Below are 26906 nucleotides of genomic sequence, written 5' to 3'. Positions count from 1 at the left end.
AACAGAGACAAATTGCCCATTTGTTTGAGTCACCACTCAAAAGGACCTACACCTGCTCTTGCATCCCAAATCCCTCCCAAGGCCACCTGCCTTCAAGGTTTGCACCCCGATCTTGTTCCCTTCTCACTGAGAAGAACTGCCTGAGATTTTACCTTCTAGTTTATTAGCTGCAGCCCTGCATAGATGCTTTTGCGTTTCCACCTGCAGAGTTGTCAGGGATGTGGAAGGGACTTGGAAAACACAAGGTTTCAAGTTGATGAGGTCTTTCTGGAAATGGTCCCTCTTCACAGGCATGTGCTAATTTTCTTGGCCCCTAGATTAGGGCCTAGAAGTGTATTTATATTGCTTCCTTTCCCCAAATTTGACATCTCGGAAACCAGTCTTTACATACATTTGAGCTGTTTGGGGTCTTTTCAATGCTGTCACCTGTGAGCTAGTGCACAGCAGTGGGAAAAACACTGGGTGGAGTCGAGGCCTGAGTTTGGGTTCCACCACAACGCTTTCGTTTTGGGCTTTGGAATGTGTTCTTAACCTCCCATCCAGAGTTTTGTCAGATAGGAAGGGAGGGCTCTGGAGCTGCCTCATGGGTCGTTGAAAGCACACATCTAGTGTAGGGGAATGTACTTACCCAGTGTCTGAGGACCAGTTTGAAAGCCCTCACCTCAAAGTAGCACCAGTCTGTACCTTTTTAAGAGAGAAGAAAGACTGTAACTTGAGCTGTGCAAATGGTAGGTTAATCCCTCCAAGTTCCCTGCTTTGCAGGGAGTTAGAATAGCTTGAGCACAGGTGACCCTGGGAGTCTGCATTATGGAGAAGCAGCCACTTATAAATTACTTGGGGGCTGAGGAAGGTGCATAGGCCCTCTTTTGGGAACAGTTCAGTGTGTGTGTAGTATGCATGTGAGATACTGTAGTTTGCACAGGTACCAAGGTAACTTCTAGATCCTGTTTCTTCTTACTACCCAACACCAGGTGCGGTACCTTTTGGAGTGGACAGAGGAGGACCTGGATGAGGTGGATGATGCTGTTGGTGCAGCAGATCATGAATTCTGTCACCCCTTGTGTCAGTGTCCCAAATGTGCTCCTGCTCAAAAGGTTTGGCTTTCCCTCTGTTGTTGTTGGTGGGGTTGGCAGATTCTTCTCTCTCCCCTAGGAGAGTTCTCTGCTTCCCAGCCAAATAATTACCAAGTGACTATTAAAAGGCATCCCCTGAGATATGCTGGGGTGGTGGTGGGGGTGGTTAATTTGCTGAGGGCAGAGAAAAACTAACCCTGTGCAGGACTAGCTTGGGCTGCCTCTTTCCTGAATGGGCAGGTGAGCCAGCAGGGCTGTGCCCACGTGCTTAATGTTTCTGATGCTTGCTGTCCCCTGAGCTGCAGCGCAGTCATGAACAGACATGCCTGAGGGTCTCTGTCCACGCTGGAGCTCCCTGGGGAGGCTGCACTTTGCTCTTTTGGCTGCCTTTGCCCATGTTGGTTTGCACTTTGAGGGATCTGCCCTCCAAGTACAGAGAGATCCCCTGTACCCTTAGCCCAGTTTCCCCCAGTGGTAACATCTTGCAAAACTATCGTAAAAAATAAAATCTCTGGACTGGGGTTGTGGCTCAGTGGTAGAGCACTTGCCTCAAATGTGTGAGGCACTGGGTTCGATTCTCAGCACCACATATATATATAAATGAATAAAACAAAGGTCCATTGACAACTAAAAAAATATTTTTAAAAAGTTATAAAATAAAATAAAATCTCAACCAGTATATTGACATTGATAGAATCTATTGCTCTTGAGATTTTCCAGTTCCTCTTTGACTGTTTGTATGTGTGTATTTAGTTCTGTGCAGTTTTCTCATCTACAAGTTTGTCTATCCCCCAGCACATTCAAGCTGAGAACAGTTTTCTCATCACAAGAAGAATCACTTGTGGTGGCCTTTTACAACCCCGCATCCATGCCTCTCCCTGCCACCTCCTACCCCACTATCTCTAACCCCTGGCAACCACTACTCTGTGAGCATGCATTGCCCCAGCTACTCGGGAGGCTGAGTCAGGAGGGTCACTTGAACCCAGGAGTTTGAGTCCATCCTGGGCAACACAGCTAGACCTTATGGGAAAAATAAGGGGAAAGGAGGGAGAGGGAAAGGGGAAGTGAAGAAAGAAAAATTACGTAGGTGTAATCACATGTAAGCTTTGGATTGGCTTGGCTTCATTCAACAAGATTCCAGCAGGCTTTTGTCAGAATGTCTGTTCCCATTTCTCTAGGATCAGAACCCAAGCGTGCAACTGACAAGCACTATGGCATGTAGGGTAAATCCTTGTCAGTTTCACAAGGAACCAATAGACCTTTCTAGAGTGGCTGTACCATCTCACTTTCCTGCCAGCAGTATATTCATGTTCTCCACATCCTTGCCAGCATTTGGAGTTGTCACTATTTTTATTTTAGCCATTCCGACAGATGTGTAGTGCTGTCTCATTATGGTTTTAATTTGCATTTCCCTGGTAGATGATGATGTTCAGCATCTTCCCATGTGTTTCTTTGGGCATCTTTTCATGCAGTTCAGTGAAATGTCTCTTCTTTCGCACATTTTCTAATTTTTTCTTTACTTCTGAGTTTTTTGAGAGTTATTTATATCTTATTGATACTAGCTTTTTGTCATATATGGCCTGCAAATATTTTCATTCAGTTGGCATTTTAATCTGAAAAATATTCACATGGCCTCCAGCAGAGCAAAACTTTTAATTTAGAAGCTCAGTTTATCAGTTTTCCTATTATGGATTATGCTTTGAGTGTCAAGTCTGCGATCTCTTTACTTAGCCATGGATTCCAAAGACTTTTTCCTTTTTTATTTTTTAAGTCATGATTTTACATTTTATAGTTGAGTCCTGGACCCAGTTTGAGTTAATTTTCATGTAGTATTTGAGATCAGATTGAAGGTTTTGTTTACTTGTTTTGCCCTGTTAACTTGTTCTCACACCATTTGTTCTAAAGGCTACCCCTCCATTGATCTGCTTCTGCACCTCAGTTGACTGCATGCTGTGTGGGTCTACTTCTGGGTTTGTGGTTCTGCTCTGTCCATCCATATGCCCCTCTCCCACTCCTGCACTGTTTTGGTTATTGTTGCTCTGTAGGAAACCTGAGTATTAGGTGGGGTGATTCCTCCTACTAGGACTCACTTTGCCAGCACTGTTGTAGCTGTTCCAGGGCTTGTGCTTTCCCAGGTTCATTTTATAATAAACTTGACTATGTCTAAGGAAAAAAAAACTTGGCTGGGATTTTGGTAGAAATTGCATGAAAACTATGAATCAGTTTAGGGAGAAATAACATCTTTACAATGCTGAGTCTTCAGTGAACGTGATCCATCTCTTCTAGTACCTTCTTGAACTTCTTTCATCAACATTCTGTGACGTTTAGCATGCAGATCCTACTTTTCTTTTGAGCTGTATCATGTACACAGTATGCACTCATGTTATAGCTACCTAACTATAAACATAAATGTTCCATAATAAGAAAATTAATTTGCCTTTACAGAACAGATAGATTAGTGTTATCCTTAGTATTGCAAGATAATACAAAAAAAAACTTCTGATAGGTTACTCTAACCTAAGAATATTTAAAATGACTACATTTTTTCATTCACATACAGCTTTTTCACCTACAGGGAAAGGTATACATGGGTAAAATATAACTTAGATCTGTCCCCATGTTGCTGGATCTGTACAGTCCAAAAACCAATTTTCCCCAGGTGGGCTATTGTGAAAAATCTAGGGATTAAAAAGGAGATGATGTTTCAAAGGATTGGATGGGATGCAGCAAAGCCCTCGGGCAAGTCTGTGCCATGTGGTCTGGGTCGCTTGCTGCATCCTGCTGCTGCTGTTTGTTATTTTCCTGCTCCTGGTGTGCTTCCCCTCCTCACAGTTCACAAGTTGTAACAAGAAATCAAAATCCACATTAAAATACCACTAGAATTTATTGGATAAAGTCTCATGCTCCTTGCAGTTTTAAAACCCCTCATTCTTTTTTCTTTTTGTAATCTCTCAAAAACACACAATGCTAAATTGCTTCATGCCTGCAATTAAATCAGCATCCCTCCCCCAACCACCATTCTCTTCCAGCTCAGTGCTATGTGTTGGATTTATTTTTTATTGAACTATAACTTAGATACACTAAAGTATGCCCTCGTAAATATTCAGCTTGGTGAGTTGTTACAGGTCTGCACGCTGGGAAGTCATTCCCTGACCCCTTAGGGAGCCTGTCCATCTCCCTGGCATTACCCCTGCTGCTTCACTGTCCTTCCCTGCTGCCCTACTCTGCTGTCCCAGGCAACACCCACCTGTTTTCTATCATTAAGAGATTAGTTTGCATTTTCTAGAATTTTATGTAGTCAATGGAATCATAAAGTACTTGTTGGATATCCCATACCTGAAATGCTTGGGACCAGAAGTTTTTCTGAATTTTGGAATATTTGCCTAGATTTTAAACTTTCAGATTAGGGATGCTCAACGTGTATCACACTGTTGTATCCGTGTTCCTTCACTTGTGATATGTATTTGTTTATTTATTGAGATTGGATCTCACTATGTTGTCCAGGTTGGTCTTGAATTCATAGGAGCCAGTGAACCTTCTACCTCAGTCTCAGTTCTAGTCTCTCCACATCCTTGTCAACACTTGGTGTTTTGACCTATGAACTTTAGCCATTCTGGTAAGGGTGCCATTGCTGATGGGTGTAGGTGTGTCAGCCAGCAAGGTGGGATGGGGGCCTTGCCTGTAGCACCAGTGCCGTGGCTTTGTGATGGCCACTGGAACGGGTGTGAGTAGTGTTTCCACTTACATTTTTTTCTAGGGTATTTCATTTTATGTGCATGTGTTTTCTTCATTCCTTAAAAAATTATTTTTGAGACAAGGGTCTTATGTAGCCCAGGCAAGTCCCAAACTCGTGGGCTGAATTGATCCTCCCACCTTCGCCTCCCAAGAAGCTGGAACTATAGGCACACACCCCATATCTGGTTTTGTTTTTTAGTTTTGAGGAATAATTTGCATATAATAAAATTCAGCCTTTAAATTAACATACAGGCTGGGCGCAGTGGTGCATGCTCATGATCCTAGTGGCTCAGGAGGCTGAGGTGGGAGGATCTTGAGTTCAAAGCCAGCCTCAGCAACTTAGCAAGACCCTAACCAACTTAATGAGACCCTGTCTCTAAATATAATATACAAAGGGCTGGGGATGTAGCTCATGGTTAAATGCCCCTGGATTCAATCCCTGGTACTACTACTACTACTACTACTGATAATAATAATAAACAGTTTAATGGTTGTTTTTAGTAGTATGATCTGGAGAGCAGTTTTCTTTGCCTTTTTTGATCGATTGTTCTTTTATCAGCATGATTGGTTTAAAAACCACTAGCAGAAATATAGAAGTTTCATGAGAAAAATGAAGGTGGAGGATGGAGGTAAGTAAGGAGCAGTTCCATGAGGTTAGACAAACCCACCACAATGAAGATAGAGAATATCTTCCACCCAAAAATACTCTCCTGCCCCCTGTAGCTGTGCCTCCTTCCCCCTACTCCCTGGAGACTGCTGGTCTGTTTCCTCACCCTTTGGGTTTGTCATTCGTGACTGATTCACATTTTCCCAATAACTGGTGTGGTAGACATCTTTTTGTGCTCTCATTGACCATTCATTTACCTATCTTCTTTTTCTTTTTCTTTTTTTTTTTTTTTTTTTTTGGTGCTGGGGATTGAACCCAGGGCCTTGTGCATGCGAGGCAAGCACTCTACCAACTGAGCTATCTCCCCAGCCCTACCTGTCTTCTTTTGTGTTAGATCTGTTCAAATTTTTTCCCTATTAAAAAAGTTGGATTGTCTTCTGTTATATTTAAATTTTAGAAAATGATTATATTCTGGTTAGCCCAATTCCTTTGAGGTATATATATTGCAAACATTTTCTTCCATTCTGCAATTTGCCTTTTCATCTTCTTAACCATGTCTTTCAAAGAGCAAACATTTAAAGTTTTCTTTAAGTCCAGTTTATTGAACTTTTATGGATTTCGTGTGCACACGTGTGTGTGTGTGTGTGTGTGTGTGTGTGTGTGTGTGTGTGTCTTATCTAAGAAATCTCTGCTCTCTTTGAGAAGCTTTATAGTTGTAGCTTTTACGTGTCTGTCTATGGTGCCTTTCTAATTTTTGTGCTTGGAGTGAGGTAAGGTTGATATGCAGCATTACCATGTGTGGATATACATTTATCCTAGCACCATTTGCCTGGCATAATGGGCCATCATTTTAGATAGTTTGCTTTACTAAAAATAGAGGTTATTATTTTTGTTTATCACACCTTTCCAAAGTAATAAGAATTCAACTGTGGGCATTGTGATTCCAGATCCACTTTGATCCAAAATTTTGCATAAGAACTGTGTGTGTGTCAGGGACAAGAGACATTCATTCTTTCAGCCCAAAGTCTTAAATACTGATGATGTTTCTGTTTCTGTTTCCATCTTCTGCATTTATTAGAAGCTGGCAAGGATTCCTGCCAGTGGGCTTGGTGTGAATGTGACCAACCAGGACGGCTCTTCCCCACTGCATGTTGCTGCCCTGCATGGTCGAGTGGACCTCATCCCGCTCCTGTTGAAACATGGCGCCAATGCAGGTGCCAGAAACGCAAACCAAGCCATTCCCCTCCACCTGGCCTGCCAAAAGGGTCACTTTCAGGTATGGACTCTGTCTCTTGGGCAGTATAGCAGGTCCTTTCTTTGGAAATTTAGACTTTTTTGGGGGAAATGGGCAGAGGGGCAAGGGCTTGGGGTCCAGCCCAGAGGACAGGTGCATGTCCTTACTCCCTAGATTCTGTGGTGCACAGGGCAGGAGCACTCAGCAACAGAGCACAGAACTCTCATGCTCCTGGGAGTGGAGCCAGCCTTCTGCCCGTTGCCATTCACATCTGGGTGACCCAGAGCTGTCATTCTGATTCTGATCCCAGCAAGCATTGTCTCCTATACTTGGGTCATGATCATCTCTCCACCTTTAGGTCTGTGCCAAACAATTTAGTACTTTATGAAATATGGTCATGGCCCTATAGAAGGGATCCAAGAGAGAATTTTGGAATAGTTCATGTTCTTAAAGTATGATTTTTCTTATAGAGATTATTTTTGTATATATTTTTTTCATTTTCCTTTATCAGTTCTTCTGTCAACCTTTTAAAGACAAGGACCATGTCTCAGGTCTTCATCTCTCTCCTAAACACTCAGCAGTGTACTTTCAGCATGAGCTTCCTAATCTGTAAAATCTGAGTCATAATTCCACCTCTCCATAGAGTAGATGTAAAGATTAAACCAAAACATTAGTGGAAAGTGCATTTCCTGGCCCAGAGCAGACCCTCAGCAGATGGTAATTCCTTCCCCTTCATCTGGTCTGCTTTCCCTGTGGTCAGACATGTGTCTCAAGAGCCTTCTCAGTAAGCAGAGAGAAATCAGAGTTTCAAGTGAGAGGATTTCTTTTTGCACGTTTTAACTGAGTTGAATTTTTTTCTTCTTTGAGCTAGGTGGTAAAGTATCTATTAGATTCTAATGTAAAACCCAACAAAAAGGATATAAGTGGAAACACACCCCTCATTTATGCCTGTTCCGGTGGCCATCATGAAGTTGCAGCACTGTTGCTACAGGTAAGGCCCCTCCCAGCTACAGCAGGCCTTTTCCCCTATTCCCTGAGCTGGCCCACCCATTAGTCATAGGCCTCTGGGAGAGGAGCTCTGCACTACATTTCCACAGTGGTTCTGGGATGGGAAGGGGCTGGTGTTGTATGAAGGATGCAGTGTTTAGGACCTGGGTTCTGCTTTTGCTGAAGGTTTGGGCCTGACCTCATGTACCATGGGGGAGTTGAACGGAGCCCAGCGGTCTTCTGGGTCATGGAAAATCCACCTGTTATGGGGCACAACTAAGAACAGACCAGTCACCACTGAGAAGTCCAAATTTGAGAGTCTCTATTTAGTTGGCTGGCTGACTATTTCACATAATGCCCCCAAAATGGATACTAGAACAATCATGACCATAGGATTGCAGGGGTTCTTTTACCAAAAATCACATCAGTCATACGTGTCTGTTGCTATGATTTGAAATTACAAGCTAACATCATGAGATCATCAGCAGAGGGGGAAGTGGGTCAAAATGACCCTTACCTAGGTACAAACTAAAGAATGGTTACTAACATCCACACAATCACTGTTAACATCAGTGTTTACATGCTGCATTGTTTAGGGGAAATAGGAATCAAAAAAGAACAATTTTTCATTATGCAAGAATTGCCATTTTGTCATTTTGTATTGCCAAACAAGTCATGCTAAGCAACTGTTGATGGGTTCAGAGGCGGGGCGTTCCCATGGGAGAAGCACTTCCTACATAATAGTCATTGGCCATGTAACCTGGCCTATAACATTTCCATGGAGTCAAATATGTCAACCTGTCACACCACCTTGTTCATAATCCTACTGTTCACTTCAGTGGACTTTTAAAAAATGAGTGTAGTTTTAGATCAGTTTTGTATTCTCTTTAATTAATGTAGAAAAATTGATTAAACCAGGTACAATGACACATCCCGGTGGCTTGGGAGGCTGAGGCAGGAGGATTAAAAATTCAAAGCCAGCCTCAGCAACTTAGTGAGGCCCTAAGCAACTTAGTGAGACCCTGTCTTAAAATAAAACATAAAAAGAGCTGGGAATGTGGCTCAGTGGTTAAGCATCCCTGGGTTCAATCCCTGGTACAAAAAAAAAAAAAAAAAAAAAAAAAAACCCATAAACAGCCAACAACAACATGATTTTTAATGGCCAAGTAAGTATGGATTTACCAGAGTTTTTTTTAAATGTTACCTGTTTGTTTAATCTGTTTTTTTTTTCCTGCTGTAGCAATAAATGCTGCCATGAATACCTTTATCTTTAAGTCTTTTCTTAGTGTTACTTTACCCTCAACATTTTAAGAAAAATTTCAGACATAGGAGTTGAAAGACTTACAGTGAATACCCACATGCCTACCCAGAAGATTCTGCCTTGAAGTTTTAGCATTCCTTATATTGTGCTGTTTCTCCTCCTAGCACGGGGCTTCCATTAATGCTTCTAACAATAAGGGCAACACAGCCCTGCATGAGGCTGTGATAGAGAAGCATGTCTTTGTGGTGGAGCTGCTTCTGCTTCACGGAGCATCCGTTCACATCTTGAACAAGAGGCAGTGCACGGCCATAGACTGTGCTGAGCAGGTGAGTGTAGAGAGCATTAGAGCCCAGGCTCCTGCACAGCCCTCTGTGGATTCTCCCAGATCTGAGGTAGCAATAGCCAGATCCTTGCGTCCCAGTCCAAGTCTACCGATGTGGCTGAATACCTGGTTCTTGCCACCTGGACAGAGATGGCAGGCTCAGGGAGCTAGGAATCATTCTTTCAGGGTTAGTTTTCAAAGGCCTGTGTGGATGTACTCCAGTTGGCACCTGGTCTGGCATACTTACAGGTGATCAAGCATCAGAGGAAGTAGCAAGTTTTGGCACCATTCTGCTTTCACCATCCTTGCAGCATGATTGAGAAATCTTGTTTTGTTTGTGGATTTAAAACTACTTGAGTTCTTAACCAGGCTGGTGGTGCATGCCTGTAATCCCCACTACTCAGGAGGCAGGAGGATGCCAGTCTGGGCAACTTAGCGAGACCCTGTCTCAAAATACATATATACATATGTGAAAGGGCTGAGTGGATGTAGCTCAGTGGCAGAGCACTTGCCTAGCACATGCAAGGCCCTTGGTTCCATCCCCAGTACTACAGAACAAAACTAAACCTACGAAGGGAGTGGCCGTGATCAGGTTATCACCCTTTCCAGTTGCTGTGGGTCCTTGTCATGGAGATTGGTAAGGAAAAGTCCTTTTCCCCTGGGAGAAGGGAGCGCTTTCCGGCTCGTCTTTATGGTGAATCTTTATCTGATTTTCTAGTCACAATGGGAATAGATAGCTATTAGGCTATTAGATGACCTAGCTGAGATGTTAAAGTCACCAAAATCCAACCCAATCATAGGCTTATTATATTAATTTGGGTTTTCGGCGACTTTCTTTTAACCCGATATTGTCTTCATCTGGAGATTAAATGTGGTTTAAGGAGATGTGTGTGGCTGGCAAGGGGTGGGCCTGTGGGGAATAATCTTAGGTGTCAGCTGACTGGTTGAGGGATGCCTGGCTTGCTGGTGGAGCAGTGTTTCTGAGTGTGTCTGAGCATGATAGTGCCTAAAGCTACTGAAGTATTTTAACTTCAGTACTTTGTCTAAGGACAATGATAATGATAGTTTTATTGAGTACTTATTGCATAGTGGCCCCTTGGTAACCTCCCTCAGACTATACAATAATAGAGCCTATTATTGCCACCCAGTTGCATAGAGTGGTTAAACTCCCAGCCCAGAGTAACTAGTGGAGGGCAGAGTTGGGTTCCAGATGCAGGCTCTTCTTTCTTTCTTTTTTTTTTTCCCTTTTCTTTTTCTTCTGTGGTGTTGGGTGGGTGTTCTACTGCTGAACTGACCCCAGTCTGCAGGGCTGCTTTTACACTAGGCTTTATGGCCTCAGAGTTTTGTTTGTAGTTGTTTTTCAGGTTTCTTTTGGTACAGTCACAGCAGTACTAACAGGTCAAAAACAAGTAATAATCTGCTAATGAAGATTTTAAAAAGTTCCTGTTACCTTTCCCTTGAAATTGTAGAATTCAAAAATAATGGAGTTACTTCAAGTCGTACCAAGTTGTGTTGCCTCATTAGATGATGTTGCTGAAATAGGCCACAAGGAGTATGTGACCGTTAAGATCAGGAAAAAATGTAAGTGCTTGCCTTCTTTCTGTAGTTCTCAACTTAGGCTTATTTGCAAATTCATGGGTATTTGATGGTTTTCCTTTAATTGTAAATGTAAAATGTCATTATAGTTATGACTGGGAGGGATACAGGAATCATAGAAATGTATGTTTCATTTGAATTTCTCTAAGTTTTTGGTTTTTTTTTTTTTTTAAAGACTATTTTTCTGGTTGATTATTTTTCCTGAGGAAATCAGACAGACATTCCCAGCATTATGTGAAGGTTTAGGCCTCCACTTACCCACTGGAGAGCCCGATCTCTGGTAGATTCCATCATGCCTCATGTTCCAAAGCCAGTGTTCTCTGGTGCATTTCTTAGACTTCCAGGATGATGCATCTTTCTGTGTCCCCCCCCCGCCCAGTGCTGGGGCTGAAGCCCCAGGACCGCTCTACCACTGAACTACATCCCTGCCCCCTGCTTTAAAAAAAGTGCAGAGGGTGATAAAGGTAATTAGAGTAGCAGTTACCAAAGAGCTGTGGAACTGTTTTCTCCTTTTTTAAAAGTTTAAAGGGGTCCTTGTTTTATTATCTTTAAAAAGTCCAATGTATTTGCAGTTCAGTAATGTGAATAACCCCACTTACATATTTGGATAATTCTGAGGCTGCCTCAGCATAATTGGTTGTAGCTGGGAAATTTTAGGGTATGAAGGATTTATCCTTGTCTTCCGGAGGTTCCCATAGTAAATAGTAAATAGGTTCCCATAGTAAATAGTAAATAGGCATCTGCTACTATATTTAAGCAAAATTAGCACTTAATGTTCTAAATTTTGTTAAACTAAGAAATTGGAAAGTTTGAGTCTGTGCTGCAAGTTTAATATAACTATTTTTGAAGTTTTCAGTTGTTTATTCTTTTATCTACAGGGAACTCCAAAATGTACGATCTACCAGATGAACCTTTTACAAGACAGTTTTACTTTGTTCACTCAGTTGGTCAGTTTGGGTGAGTATAAAAATCAAGTTGATTAATGTACTTAGAACAGAAGGAACATATGAAGGGCTTTAATTACCTGTGGACAAATCGTCAGTAGTAATGTCATGCAATGCTGCCATCTTATGGCCAGAATGTTTCACACCACTATTCCAAATATTTATTTTATATTTTGGGTTTCAGGGGAAGGACTTCTAGGGAGATTATGGCAAGAGATAGAAGTGTCCCTAATTTTACCGAAGGTTCTTTGCATGAGGTGAGTTATTAAACACTGGCTTATAATCATACTGTTTAAAGCCTTTTTCAAAAGTAATTCATGGGAAACACATTTCTCCATGATAACCATCTTCATTTCATGGTTGTCTTCACTGTAAGAGTACACGACAATTAAAACTGCAATATTTTAGTGGGACAGTCAAGAGTATGGACTTAATTGATACATTTTTAAAGTGGACTTCTTATAATAACTTTATCTTATTTCGTTTTGTATGTGGTGCTGAGGATAGAACCCAGTGCTTCACGTGTGCTAGGAAAGCCCTCCACAACTGAGCCACAGTCTTAGCCCCTCACTGATGTATTTCTGAGCAGAGAAAGGAGAGAGGGAAAAGTAGAAAGTAGTAGTAAGCATGGGAAGCTGTAGTTTCAGTGTGTACAGTAGGCTGGTCTAAGTGCAGTGGTGTTTACAACTAATTGATGTGTACAGTAGTTCTCTCCCACTGTGCCATTTAAAAAATTTACTTATTATAAAATGAAGCCTGCTTTACAATCTGTGCTATTATTTTTTTTTCCTAAGGCATAGACAGATGTTTATTTAGGAAAGTAGATACACATTTGAGTGAGACAGAGGGGTAATCCCAAGAGAGGAGTGATAAAGCAAGGAATACACTCAAGGAAGATGCAGACTATCTCCTGAGAGAGAGACAGCCCAGTCTATGCTATTATAAAGTGATTTTTCTCAGAAATATGACTTTCCTTATTGTTGGGTGAAAATTGATATATAGTTTTGTTGGAGCAAATATGTAAGTTTTAAACCATTGTTTTAGATCATTAAAGTGATTTCTTTTTTTAAAAATTTTTTTAGTTGTAAATGGGCGTGATACTTTTATTTTTATGTGGTGCTGAGGTTTGAACCCAGTACCTCACACATACTAGGTATGCTCTACCATTGAGCCACACCCCAGCCCAAGAACATTAAAGTGATTTCTATTAACATGACTAATTTTTATTTCACATTTACTCTTCTGTAGCTTTGCTAATAGATTTGCTCCTTGGTGGGGAAACTGAAATCTGCCTGAGTTTGATCAAGTGCTAGCTTTTCCCTTTCTAGCTGTGGGACTTAGTCAGATGGCTTAACTGCTAGTCCTGTTTCCTCAGCTGTGGGGTGAATATTGCAATATATATACTTAGATTATAAAGTGTGAATGTGTAAAGCAGTTTCTCTGGGTGCTTTATATATTTACACTACACAGGTAGTGAGCATGTGTCACACTGTCACCACAGGGATGTTAGAATTTAAATTATGCTTGAGGAATACTGAGCACATTGTCTGACATAATAGCCCACAGGGGTAGCTGCTGCTGACACAGTGGTTTATATTACAGTGCAGACATAAACTGAATTGTACATTTTCTTTAGCCCGAGAGGCAAGGAACCACACGGAAACAGAATAACCTGCCAGACCAGAGCAGATCTCAGACTGCTAATGAAGGAAAGAATGCCTGGCCTGGGGAGAAGCCTAGACAGAAGCAAACTGCTCCTGGAAACAGGAGAATGCTCCGCAGGCACACAGTTGAAGACGCAGTTGTGCCCAAGGGCCCAGAGACTGCTGACAACCTATCTATGCCCCACGGGGCTGGTATTTCCCAGTCTTAACAGTAATAAGTCATTGTTAAGTTTGCTGCCAAGAAGTGAATATGCAATAAGATGTTGCTGAGCATGAATACAGCTTAGAACTAAGTATACTTTCAAACAACTGGCCGGAGAGACTCTTCAGCAGAAAGTCCCTGAAAGCTTTTCTGTGGCTGAGGGAATAAATGCAACAAAAAACTTACCATCATCTGCTCTTCAAAGCTAATGAATACACTTGCAAGAGAGTGGACAAAAATCCCAGTAGGGTCCAGCACCTTAATTGGGGTGCATGTTTCTAAGGATTTCTTGGTTATAGGGAGAGGTTTCACCGTCAGATGCTGATCTCCTTCCATGGATGGAAAGGTGCTAAACCTTTGTGATGTGTATTAGCATAAGCTAAAATGTTCCTCCCCGCTCTGGGATAAGCTAAAGAGAAGCAATTTAGGTTTCACAGTAAGTACTGTGGAGGCCAGGCAGAAATGTCATATTGGAATGAAGAAACAGACCATGCAAAATGTCCCTTTTCAAAGCAACACTTGAACCAAAAGATGCCTAAATGCCATTTTGATGTTCATCTTAGTAAAAAGGACATATTAGACCTGTTCTGCACTATATGGAAAAAGTTGGATATAATTTTTCTTCCAAAAAAGTACAGATATTTGGTCACTGCACATGTATACCTGTAGCAGTGTTTCTAGAAACATCCCTTTCCGTTAAGAACCTCCCTTAACTGTCACACCTGATGGATGGTTACTAGAAAGTAGATTTGGCACATCTTTTCTTAGTCTTTTGATTCAGATTCAAAACTTACAGCACAAACCAGGTCAAAGTTATTTTAAGTTAGAATTTATTGCTTTTTATAAATTTCTATAGATTATACTGTTATTTTTTTATGTTATTGGTCTACAGCTTGTAAACATGGGTTTGTCCTGAGTACATTTTCAAATAACTTTGTAATAGGGAAATGGTTTTGTGCATGTTCTTGGAAATTCTTGTGTGTATAGAAGGGAGGGGTTATTTTTCTACAAAGTAATTTATAATTTCTAATTTTCTAATGTGCCTTGGATACGTGCCAAATGATGGAAGAGAAACAGTAAACTTTATGATTCTTGAATGTGTCATGGTATTTTTTTCCCCCCAATACTGGGGATTGAACCCAGGACCTCATGCATGCTTAGGCAAGCATTGTACCGAGCCATATCCCCAGCCCCATGTTATGCTTTTTTAATGTTTTGTGATGGAGATTTGTTTCTGAGCCCCTCTACAATAAACATATGCTTTGTATGTGGAGATACAGTCCCCCTTGGATGGATGAGTATTTTGTCAGTTACAGACATGACTGAAACACTTAACCACTCCGAGCAGATCATTATCCACCCACCTGAACAGGGCTGACTTAATGCTGCAGATGCAGTGCTGAGGGACCACAAGGATGTTTTCTTTTAAAATCAAAATAATAAATACAATACAGCTTCCTAGAACAACATAAAATGAACACTGTTGCTTTACCAATTTCTTTGTTCTATTTTTCCTCTTTTCCCTCTTTTAACCAAAAGAACATTAACTTAAATTGCTTTAGTTGTCATACTATTTAAAAAATTATGTCATATAATTTATTGGCATAGGCATTCTCAAGATGTATATGTGCTAGTACCTAATTTTTTGAATGGTGCACTATAATTTTGAAAATACTTCAATGTATAATCATTTTTTAAAGAAATAGTGAATTTACTCAAATGAAGTTTACAAAATACAGAAATGAAAAATATTAGACATCTATATACAATAAAAGTGAATATAAATTAGCCAATTCCATGGACATTTCCAGTTAAACATTCATACAAATACATATTCATCTTTATAGCATAACACACACATACATAATATGGACATGACAAAAAATCAGAGCTTCTAACAACATTCTCAAGTTTTAAAAATAGTATTGGGGGCTGGGGTTGTGGTTCAGTGGTGGAGCAACTGCCTAGCATGTGTGAGGCACTGGGTTTGATTCTCAGACCCCATATAAATAAATGAATAAAATAATGTCCACCAACAACTAAAAATATGTATAAAAATAAAAAAAAATAGTATGAAAAATGTCTCAACAACATCCTACATGAATGTAAACCCTTGATTTAATTTCATGGTTTATCATGCCAGAATGAGCCAAGGTTGGTTTTAAATTAAAAAAAATTTTTTTGGTATTGGGTATTAAACCCAGGAGTACTTAACCACTGAACTATATCTCTAGTTCTTTTTATATTTGAGATGTGGTCTCCCTAAGTTGCTGAGGCTAGCCTTTAACTTGTGATCCTTGTGCCTCAACCTCTCAAGTGGCTGGGATAGCAGGCATGTACCACTTTGCCTGGCAGGTTTTTTGTTTTTTTTAAATGGACAAGTTTATTCTAAAATGTATAGGACAGTGCTAAAAATCGTCACAATACCTTTAGAGAGGAGAATTTAATATAAAACTGGAATACATAAGAAAGTATGGTACTGGTTAAAGTATAAACAAATAATGGAATAAAGACATGTCCCAACAGAATAGAGAGTCCTGAAAGGGAACCACATATACATGGTCATTTCTACCTCTCCCAACATTTTAATATAAAAAATTTCAAACATGATGCAATGTTGAAGAAGCTGGCAGTGAATACACATATACTTAACCACCTGGATTTTACCATTTTAATTTTATGCTTATCATGTTTACATCTATTCATCCATCATATTTTTTCATAAATTAAGACATTACTAATTTCCCTCTAAATATTTCCTCATGAATACAAGAGAGTTCAATATATCTTTTCAGTTTTTCATTTCTGATGTGAAACTTACAGTGAAATGAACAATTCAAGCTAAAAGAAATACAGCCTAGCAGTTTTTTGATTTTTTTAAAACAGATATTGGTATCATAACACATTAGCTTATTAATAATTAAGGCATTTGTATACATTGTTATCTCAGTATGGACAATTTTAATACTTTTTACTATGTTTTAAACTTTGAAAATCTATTCAACATAAGAAATAGCTGCACACATTCATGTTTTTTTTAATAAAACAAAAAATTGATGATGCTTAGTCTTTGTGGTTCCTAGTAATAAATCCTGTCTTATTTTTTCAGACAGTATAAATTATATTCTCATGCAGGACTGCAGTAAGACCCAGTAGTTCTTAAACAATGGTACCAGACAACCACGGAAAGCCCAAATGCAGCCAAGGTAAACAATCTTTGTAGTGTACTTGATCTCATTGAAGTGGCTCCTTTTGGAAATTTTTCCACTTCAATGTGAAGTAGATTGTTAGGTTTTCATTAGTGGTTTCATTATGTGGCTTTTTTTTAATTAAAAATCATAAATTTACATAGGGCAATGTTGTTTGATTCATTGTTATTTTTTTCCCTTCCCCCCCTTTTCCCTCTATACAGTCCTTCCTTCCTCCATTCTTACCACCCTCCTTATCCCTAACCCTAAACCTAACGCTAACCCCTCCTACCCCCCATTATATGTCCTCATCTGCTTATCAGCGAGATCATTCGTCCTTTAGTTTTTTGAGATTGGCTTATCTCACTTAGCATGATATTCTCCAATTTCATCCTTTTGCCTGCAAATGCCATAATTTTATCATTCTTCATGGCGGAGTAATATCCCATTGTATATATATGCTACAGTTTCTTTATCCATTCATCAACTGAAGGGCATCTAGGTTGGTTCCACAATCTGGCTATGGTGAATTGAGCAGCTATGAACATTGATGTGGCTGTATTTCTGTAGTATGCTGATTTTAAGTCCTTTGGGTATAGGCCAAGGAGTGGAATAGCTGGGTCAAATGGTGGTTCCATTCCAAGCTTTCTGAGGAATCTCCATACTGCTTTCCAGAGTGGCTGCACTAATTTGCAACCCCACCAGCAATGTATGAGTGTACCTTTTTCCCCACATCCTCACCAACACCTATTGTTGCACCAAGAATACAAATAATCCAATCAACAAATGGGTAAGGAAATGGACACTTCACAGAAGATGTACAAGCAATCAACAGATATATGAAAAAATGTTCAACAACCTAGTAATAAGAGAAATGCAAATCAAAACTACCCTAAGATTTCATCTCACCCCAATTAGAATGGCGATTATCAAGAACACAAGCAACAATAGGTGTTGGTGAGGATGTGGGGAAAAAGGTACACTCATACATTATGTGGCTTTTTAAAAGAAAAAAGTGGTTTTAATTTCTTTCACAGTTCACAGTTGTCAGAAGAGACCCATTTATTTAAAATTTTTTTTTTTAGTTGTAGATGGACACAATACCATTTATTTTATTTTATATTTTATTTTATTTTATTATTTTATTTTATGTGGTGCTGAGGATCAAACCCAGGGCCTCACACTTGCTAGGCAAGCAGTCCACCACTGAGCCACCACTCCAGCCAAGACATATTTTTGAAAATCATATAGTCCAGGATGTTTTGAATAATCAAATGCTCTTTAGTAGACAAAATCTCTCAATGCAACTATAAAAAAGTAAGCATCTACAGCCTTAGCTATATATGCTGGAACCAAAGTAAGATGCTTTTCTTGTTCCCACAAATATCTGCAATTTCCATTACTTATAATTTGTTTTGAATGATAGTTCTAACCACCTTTTTATTACAGTTTGAAGTCAGTTTAAACCAACTATCATGTATCCTTCAAATTTGCTTTTAAGTAATGACTTTACAAAAGGTAACAAGTCTAGGCAGCAGCCAAGTGAGATCTATCGTTTTTCTTCCTGTAAACTATTAGTGAGTAATAACTAATAATAATTAGGCAGATAATCTACCACCACTCCAAGATCTTCTATCCTCACCAAATAAGTCACAAGTTCATTTATACTTCTTTCTCCAGAAAGTTCAAGATATATTCAGTCTCAAAGTCCTGTTGAACAAAATATGGGCCATTGTTTTGTGATCCTGAGAAACCTCAGAAAAAACCCACTGTATTTAGATGATGGGTTTTCTGTGAAGAACCACAATCACTGGAGTTAGCCGAGTATGTTCAACTATCATATGTGTCATTTTTCAGGCAGGTGGCCAGCATAAGCCAGTTCACTTTCCTTATTTGCCATATCAGCCCCCACTTATAGGGGGCTGTTTTTTTCTGTAACAAGGATTTGGAAGAAGATGTCGAACTTTTTTTCTGTGATAGATCACCTTTTCAAATTTATCTGGGCTTTTCACAGCTTATATAAGCAGCCAAATCTGGAGATTTCTTAACCTCTTTCATGTTCTTATTAGTGAAATTACAGATCATTTTTCTAGGAAGATCAATGGAATGATCCTCAATATTATTACAAACATTCCGTTTTTTAACATTGTGGGTTTCAGATGCCATAATCTTTTCAATTTGGGTGCCTCACCTCAGTGCCTGCACTGGCAACCGGAAGCTGGACAGCCTAGGCAGGGCCCCACTCAGGGCATCTCCTGATGTGTAACTATTTAATTCTAAATGTCTCACTAAAAAGAATCGGCAAGCCAGGAAACAGGTTCAGAGTTAAATAATGGTCTGATTTGCTTGAGATCTGAGTCAAGGTAAAGTTAGCAGTGGCATCTGAATTGGCTGTTTCAAGCTTGGTGTGCCCTTCATCTGGAGAAAGTCCTGAATGAGATGTTGGTCTTTGGGAAGTTTCCTTTTGAGCTGTTGTAATTAATAGTGGGAGCCATCTCAATTGACTACTTCATTACACTTGTTTTTTGTTTCTCAGTTTGAAAGAAAAACTAGATTTTACAGTCCATACGTAATGCCTGAATTTCTATTTCTGTGTAAGTCTTGAGTACAAAGGATTGCCAGCTCACTGACTTAACCACTCCTTACTTCCTAGACAGCATTCTCCACCCTTTATGCCTTCAGGAACTTCTATCCTTGTACATACAACCACTTTCCATTCTCAAGTTTCTCTGAAAGGCACAACATTCACATCATAATTGGAATTAGGGACATCGGTTATTCCGCATGAGAAAACATAACAAAACTTGCTGAGAATTGTCAAACGTGCTTCTAGCATTATTATGTCAATGAGGTCTAAAGCGGAATTTTTTCACAAAATCCCTGAACAGATTTTCACAATTCTATTTCTTAAAAAAACAAAAATATTAATTTTCTAAATGGTCATAACTCATTCATTTATTCAGGAAATAAAATTATAGACACTTATTCCAACACTGACTTTTTGTGGTGCTGGGGATCAAACTCAGGGCTTCCAGCATGCTCTTGTGCCACTGACATACCACCAGCCCCTGTGACTTTCTTCAATTATGATGGTTGCAAATTTCAAATATTATAAAATCTCAAACACAGTTAACATGAGCAATATGCTGTGTAAGGCAGACTGGGACCATAAACCACAATTCCTATCACTTTTCTGCTACCAATCCTGTTCATCCCGTTAAGTGTTGTGAATTCAATCTGGGGCTCAGGCTCATGGAATTAAGACACCAAAGGTTACACCAAACAGCTTAGTTATAAAGTTTATGATCTAAATGTATGGGTGAAAGTTTTCATAACCTATTGCAAGTAAAGCTCAATGATATGACATTTGCCTTAATGTCACCCGCAGCTTTATTAGTGAAAAACTCACATTTTTATCAAAATGTAACTGCTCAACTCAAACTAGACTTTAATCATTAGAAGGCATTTGTTTTACAAATATGTTTACGGTTGAAGTATTATTACCTAGTTATTGTGGTTGAGTTTAATCAATGGAAGTATCACTCCAGCTGTTTTGGATGGGAGTGATACTGTTAATTTAATCTCAAGGCCTCTGAAAAGCAGATTACAAAAGAAATCAAAGCCAGAGATTTTCTTACGTTAAATGGAAGTACTAGCTACAGAAATATTAGTTGTGCTAAGATATTAAAGCTGTCCATGGGTTTCATTTCCCAGTGTTACTGGCTGCTATGATGTTGTTTTCTTCTTCTTGAAGCATGCTGCAGCAACTTCTATTTCTGCTTATTCATGCTGCCAAGCATTTAAATGCTTTTGGTAGGAAGGGAAAAACATTCAAAGTGCAGTTCTTCAGGTCACCTGGCTGATACTAAAATGACTTACCACAAATTGCTTTATTTTGAATAACAAGTTTATTTTTTTAAAGGCATATAGACAATAAACAAAGTAAACATTTAAACGGATCTTAACCTCTGTACTAGAGTTGTTCCATTAAGGTCCAGTCTCTAAACATTTCTAGTTCAGTAATCGTCATCTTCATCAGAGTCCATTACTTTCCTTCTGTTGAACTAGGGGGAAAATTAAATGAATGTCATAACATTTAATAAAGCATGACAGATTTTCTGAGAAGAAAAATTTCTACTCTTTCAGGCCTCTTTGTGTGTCTTTATTTTTTCGTGGTGTTGGAGCTAGAAACCAGAGTCTCATGCACAACAGGCAAGTGAGTCTTGTGCACATGTCTTTAAAATGACTTCATGAGCAAAGAGAGGAGCAGCTGGGGGACAAGAACCTTAAACATTAGAACCTTCTCAATAAACTCAATCTTTCTTCCAAAATGTCCATGTGCTACAAAACTATCTATATACTGAAAGATGTTTTGATATGGCAGCTGTGTGTGAACATTTAAAATACCAACTTTTTCATTTGCAGAAACTTACTTTAACTGTTGTTTTCTTTTCTGTTTGTTGGCTTACTTTTTCAAGAATTTCTATTAAGCCTTGTTCTGATACCTAGGATAATCAGAAAAGAAAAAAGAAGAAGAAAAAAAAAAAAAAACAGGAAAGAGGAAAGGAGTGGTGTTAGGAGGTTGCAACTACTGGTTTAAGTTCCAACTAAATTGGTCTTACTATCTCATGTGGGGAAAGGAGACAATATCCACCAAACAGCTCCTCAGAAAAGTTCAAAACAAACATAGTTAAGAACATCTCTATCATCACCAGTAGACAATGACAAACACACCACTGTGTTAAGTGTTAGGGGGGACATTCTACCTCTGCCCATGAGATGCTTAAATGCCACCTTGGGGGAAAAGTCACCCTCAAAAATACCAACAGGTTGTCCTTCCCACATGCAGCAGTTCTTAGGGTAAAGGGATCAGGGAGTGGCAGGAAGAGCTTGTGTGGCTCTTGAAGGCAGTCTAGGCTTGCCAGACTATACCCCTTTCTCATGGCCCTTCAGCAACACAAATAATAAACGAAGGATTAAAATCCCTCCTTGTTTGGGTGGTGGGTGTCCAACTTCTACCTAAATTGGTAGCATTTTAGTTGGTATCATTGACAAGTCTTGTTTCCAGTGCAGGAATAATTTAAGCTAGTTGACCCTAATTCATTGGGTCACACAGACACCAGTAAGGTTCCACAGCAATGTCTGGAGAGGGCAGAACATTTGAAGGAAGGCAATTATCTTTTAAAAATTGATGGTAGGTTTGACTATTTACTCCTTTAAAAATTTCTTCACAGAAAAAACAACAACAAAACCCCATGAATTTTAAAACTAGATGAACAGTAAGTTGACCTGAAGAAGCCATTTATTTTTCAATAAAGCAGGTAATAGTGGGTAAAGTTCCCTCAAGGTAGGCCCAGCTCACCTTCCCACTGAGTTGTCCATATCTTGCCATTTGTATAAGGTAATTTTCTACTGCTTTAGTTTTTTCGGGCTTTACAAGTGCTAAGTTACTTACTGAAAAGAAAAAAAAAACATACAAAAAGACATCAAAACTAACTGTACTGAGTACAGTTATTTATATTATTCCTTAAAACTATGCATTGATGTTTTCAAAGCATTTCAGAAACTTCTTTATGTCTCCACATCAAGAGAAGTAGGTAGGGCACACAATGGTTATGCCTCTTAAAGCCAGAGTTCATCCATGTCAATCTAAGTGGTATAGCCAAGATTAAATCTGGGTTCTCAGATTTTAAGCCCCATGCTGTCTTGTTTCTTAAAATGACTACCTTCTGAAAAGTAATTTATTACTATGCACATAAAATGTGGTGATCATCTACAGCTGCTCCTGAACTCAAATTGGGCTTACAGTTATGATACAAAAGCTACAGAAGATAGTACATTCTGAGATTGGCTCATTTTTATTATTTTTCTTTCTTTTTTTTTTTTTTTTTTTATTATGAAAAACTAAATATACAATAAAACCAAGGTTATCATCAATCCTTAAGTCCCCATCACCCACATGAACTATAGGCAACATTTTGTGACTGTTTCTATTTTGGAGTTGTTTTCTACCAATGTTATTGGAAAAACACTTAGAAAACATTTCCTTGGTAAGAAAAGTGAGCTGGCAATTTTAATGATTTGAGGAAATTTCTCTAGGTTTATAAAGTTCACACTTCTTACAAATAATTTGTTATCTCAAGTATTTTTAGGTAAAACATACATTTAATCTAGACAGCAATAACTGCATATGTATCTCCCCAATTCACTAACTCAAGCCAATTTTATGGAAATATCTTAAAGGAAATGGAAGATGCTTACACCTGGCCCGAGCTGACTGATCCAGAACTTGGGCCAAAATACTGTTTCTCATTTCTGCTTCCCTACAACAAAAACATAGGTCAAGCAAAATTAGAACTAAGCTGTCAGCATACCTACAGAACATACAAAAAAGTAACAAGATGTTTCTTAGGATAGACACCTGTAGTACACAGACTGTGCTGTGGTAGGTGTTTTTGCCTTCAAAGAGCCAGCTTTATGTTTTATGGCTGTAAACCTAACAGATTTTCAGGAAACTTGTAATATTTTCATAGAGGAGTTTCAGTTCAACCACCCTTACCAAAATTAACTACCTAGTGTGTGAGAGGTGCTAGAAATATCATGGGATTTCAGGCAATGAGAATCACCAAGTGATTAATCTGTGTAATTCTTTACTGAAGCTCTGACCCAGGGAGGGCATGTTAGAGACACAGGAACCATGGCCAAGCTAAAGCCAAATCCAGTTGTTCAGGGATCTCAGTTCTATTTTTTGAGTGAGTGGAGAAGGGTATTGAGATTATAACTGCACCTATTTTTGCTTCTTCCTTTATACCCAAATGGGAATTAGTTCATACTCATAAGGCAATGGTTTCAAACTTTAATGTAGCAAATTTACTTTTTTCCTCAAGTAAAGTCCTTCAGGGAACCTAATACACAAAACAAACAACAGTAGGTATACTCTGGTTGCATTAGAGAGCTGGGACTGGTTGTACCCACTATTTATTTCAGCTTAGAAGCTCTAGGGCTTAAGGAATAGTTTAAAGCTTACTTCCCCGGGGCCTTACAATTGCTGAGTACTTAAAATCTGCCATGAAGTACTAGTAGTATATTTCACTCGATCTAAAATGTCACCAATTGTAAGATGCACCATATTTTATGTATTTTTAAGAGTTAAAAAAAAAAAAAAAAGAAGGTACTCTAGATTAGGGATCTAATAAGAGACCCCCATTCAAAGCTGGGGCATCACAAAGCAACATCCTTTGTACGAGGCAAACAAGAAATAAGTCTGCCAAGAAACAGCAAGGTACTCTGCATGTATCTGACCTGGAGTGGGGGAAGGTTAAAAAAAAAAAAAAAGGTCATGAGAATTTGAGTGGCAAGCTTTAGTTTTACAGGGTTGCCATCTGACTTCACACTACCCGGTAGAAGAGAACCTCAAAAAATTTTAAAAGATCTCAGATTTCAAACGAACCCAAGAGACGGCAGAAGTAAAAGTAAATATTCTGTGAAAGAATCCAGGACAAGAAAAACTGATTATAATGCATTCCAAATTCAAATGTTAAATTGTAAGAAAATATACTTCTCAGAACCAACAAAATTTGAATAGTTTTACTTTCTTCACATCACTTGGTGTTTATCATCTGCCTTTTTTCTAAACCTTCTCTTTTTTGTCTATTTCTAAAAAGCCAATTCAGTCCTGACCCAAAGCAGGTGGTGAACAGGAGTTTAAAAGGAAGCATGAGAGTATGAGGGCGAAATGGGGAGTTGTTCAAACTTTCAGTTATGCGAGATGAAGAACTTCTAGAGTTGTTGTACAACAATGTGAATACAGTGATCACTACTGAATAGTACATTTAAAAATAGAACAGTTCCAACAGTAAATTTTGTTTTTTTTTTTTACCCCATCTGAAAAAGTAGGCAGTATAATGGCACACTCAGACATTCATTCGATAAGCTTGCCACTGAATATTGGCACTGGTGAGGTGCTCTGCCTTGCATTGGGATAAAAATGAGAACAGTAAAATGGGTAATATTTATTGAAGTGTTCAATGAAGTAGTTCTGTTATGCTTGTGTTAAGGCAGTCACAGTTTAGCAGAGAAACAGTAATTGCAATACAAGGTATTAAATGGGGCTCCATGCCTGTATATTTAATTAACGGACTAATAACAAAGATTCCTTGATGAAAAATCACTCTGCTAGGACAAAGTTTAAGGCTTACACACCCTTAATATTACTGGGGATGGGGGTGCATTTGGTGAAATCACCCCTCAACAAGTTCAGATATCCAGCCCATCATACCTGTGCTTTGCTTCTTGTTGTGCTGCATCGCCGGGATCCTGAAAAAATAATTTTTAATTGAGTGTGATTTCACAGAGGAACAACCAGGACCTGTGCTGCTTGCTTTCTGATACACAGTACGCTCCTGCAGGGGTGGGGACAGTTTATCTAATCATTAGAGCCTGGGCTCAGAGAAGTCAGTGAAATAGTTTCCATTTAACATTTTCATGAGCTTCTGAAGTCACAATCTCATGGAATGTTTGAGAAACAACCTCGGTTTCCCTGTATTACGTTTCATAAAACGTGCCTCCGATTTAGGGACACTGATGAAGCAAAGGGCGCTTCCTGGGAAACCAGCCCGCTCCACCCCTAGCCCGTTTCCTCCCCGCTTTACACCGCAGGCGTTCCTCGAGCCCTGGGTCTGAGACTCGAGTCTGCAGTCCGGCTCCGTGGGGGCTGGCGCTCGCCGGTCCCCGCGGTGGCCACCGCACCCGAAACTCGCGGGCCCTCGACGGAACGCGGGACTACTCGGGGTAGAACAACGGAGTTCTAGAAAAACTGGATTCTGTTCGGCTGGCACGGCAGTCGCGTCGGCCAGCTCCGAAAGCCGAGGCTGAGGGGAGGGGCGAGGGCTGGGATTTGGCCCGGAGACCCCCATCCAGGACAGACGCGCACGTGCTCGGCGCCCTCCCGGGACCCCGAGACTGAGAGAGGGCTGAGGCGGCCCCGGGGCGGACTACGAGGCCGCTGTGGCAGCGGCGGGGTGCGCGGCCCAAGGGGCCCGCCTCCGCCTCCGCCGGGGGCCCTGCCCTCCACCAGGGGCGAGGGCGGCGACCGCACGCTCACCCCGTGCTTCGCCTGCAGCTCGGCCAGCCTCTGCTTCCTCAGCGTCTCCAGCTCCTCGTCCGCCATGCTGCGGCCAGCGGGGGTCGAGCAGCCGCCGCGCTCTCGGGTCCTGACGGAGGGATCTCGTGCCCACTCGGAGGGATCTCCGCAGCCCCCTCGGCGCGATCACGACGCTCACCACTGCGCAGGCGTCCGCAGCGCCCAGGCATCACCAATTCAGCCCCGAGCAGTCAGGGCGCCCGAGAGAGGCCCGATCCCCCGATCGCAGGCGGCCGGGCTAGGGCGGTATGATGTGGGAGGGACCATAGGCAGAAACGCCCCGCGGAGCCTGGGGACCCAACCAGCCAGCCCGCATTCCGCCGCTGTGAATGCGTGGATGTCGGCTGAGAGGAAACTCGACTGCGACTTGGAAAAGATACGAATCTAGATCTCTGCTTTCAACAAGGATAATAATTATAGGTGGGATTTATTGGAGACCTGTAAAGTGCTGGGCTCATCGTATCGGCTTTTATAGACGAGGAACCAGGAGCTCAGAATGGCCAGGCGGAGGGGTGGAAATGTACGAGCACTGGATTGTGGCGATGGTTGCACAGTTGTTAAATGTGCTTAAAAAAAAAAAAAAAGTTAAATTGTACATTTAAAATGGGTTGGGGGGCACCGCATAAAAATAAAATAAAGCTATTGTGTCCATCTACAACTTAAAATAATAATAATAATAATAATAATAATAATAATAATAATAAAATGGGTTGGGGAGGAGGCAGTGGGAGGAAAAAGTGTAAGGTCCCAGAGCCATTGGACAAATTAAACTTGGAGGCTGAGAGTCAAGTTGGCGATGGGGCGGTCCGGGGCCCTGTCAACTCCCGGGCACACCGCCCTCTCTCTGCCTGCTCCTCCAACCGCAAAGGGGACTTCCTGGGAGGATGCTGGGGCTGGCCTCCGTGGCCCAGTGAACTCTGGCGATGTTCACGCTCGCGCTCCTGCCCTTGG

The 26906-nt window shown here is 40.4% G+C and overlaps 2 protein-coding genes and 1 pseudogene across 5 annotated transcripts in view; 1 reads left to right on the top strand and 2 right to left on the bottom strand.

The window, feature by feature from the left end:
- The window catches only part of ANKRD27 (ankyrin repeat domain 27), a 61971-nt gene extending 47071 nt beyond the window's left edge, over positions 1-14900 (top strand). For all 3 annotated transcript variants that reach the window (XM_079117108.1, XM_079117107.1, XM_079117106.1), the window contains 8 exons: positions 972-1094; positions 6494-6691; positions 7521-7640; positions 9062-9223; positions 10689-10800; positions 11694-11772; positions 11944-12016; positions 13396-14900. In XM_079117108.1, the coding sequence (XP_078973234.1) occupies positions 972-1094; positions 6494-6691; positions 7521-7640; positions 9062-9223; positions 10689-10800; positions 11694-11772; positions 11944-12016; positions 13396-13632 (1104 nt within the window). In that variant the 3' untranslated portion in view covers positions 13633-14900. The remainder of the gene's footprint in view (positions 1-971; positions 1095-6493; positions 6692-7520; positions 7641-9061; positions 9224-10688; positions 10801-11693; positions 11773-11943; positions 12017-13395) is intronic.
- Positions 14901-17807: 2907 nt separating this feature from the next.
- Positions 17808-19057, bottom strand: LOC306647611 (KATNB1-like protein 1; annotated as a pseudogene). Its single transcript has one exon. The product of its transcript is annotated as a KATNB1-like protein 1 (transcript).
- PDCD5 (programmed cell death 5) lies at positions 19057-26465 on the bottom strand. The gene is made up of 6 exons (XM_079117110.1): positions 25917-26465; positions 25092-25129; positions 23075-23136; positions 22176-22267; positions 21247-21318; positions 19057-20877 (listed from the first exon to the last, which is right to left on the bottom strand). The coding sequence occupies exons 1-6, from the start codon at positions 25980-25982 to the stop codon at positions 20830-20832; spliced, it is 378 nt and encodes a 125-aa protein (XP_078973236.1). The 5' UTR covers positions 25983-26465; the 3' UTR covers positions 19057-20829.
- Positions 26466-26906: the final 441 nt, after the last annotated feature.

This window comes from Sciurus vulgaris (genome assembly GCF_902686455.1).
Source record: "Sciurus vulgaris genome assembly, chromosome: 17".
In the NCBI taxonomy this organism is placed as follows: domain Eukaryota; kingdom Metazoa; phylum Chordata; class Mammalia; order Rodentia; family Sciuridae; genus Sciurus; species Sciurus vulgaris.
Note: the sequence above shows the minus strand (reverse complement) of the source record. Positions and strands in the feature narration are given on the sequence as shown.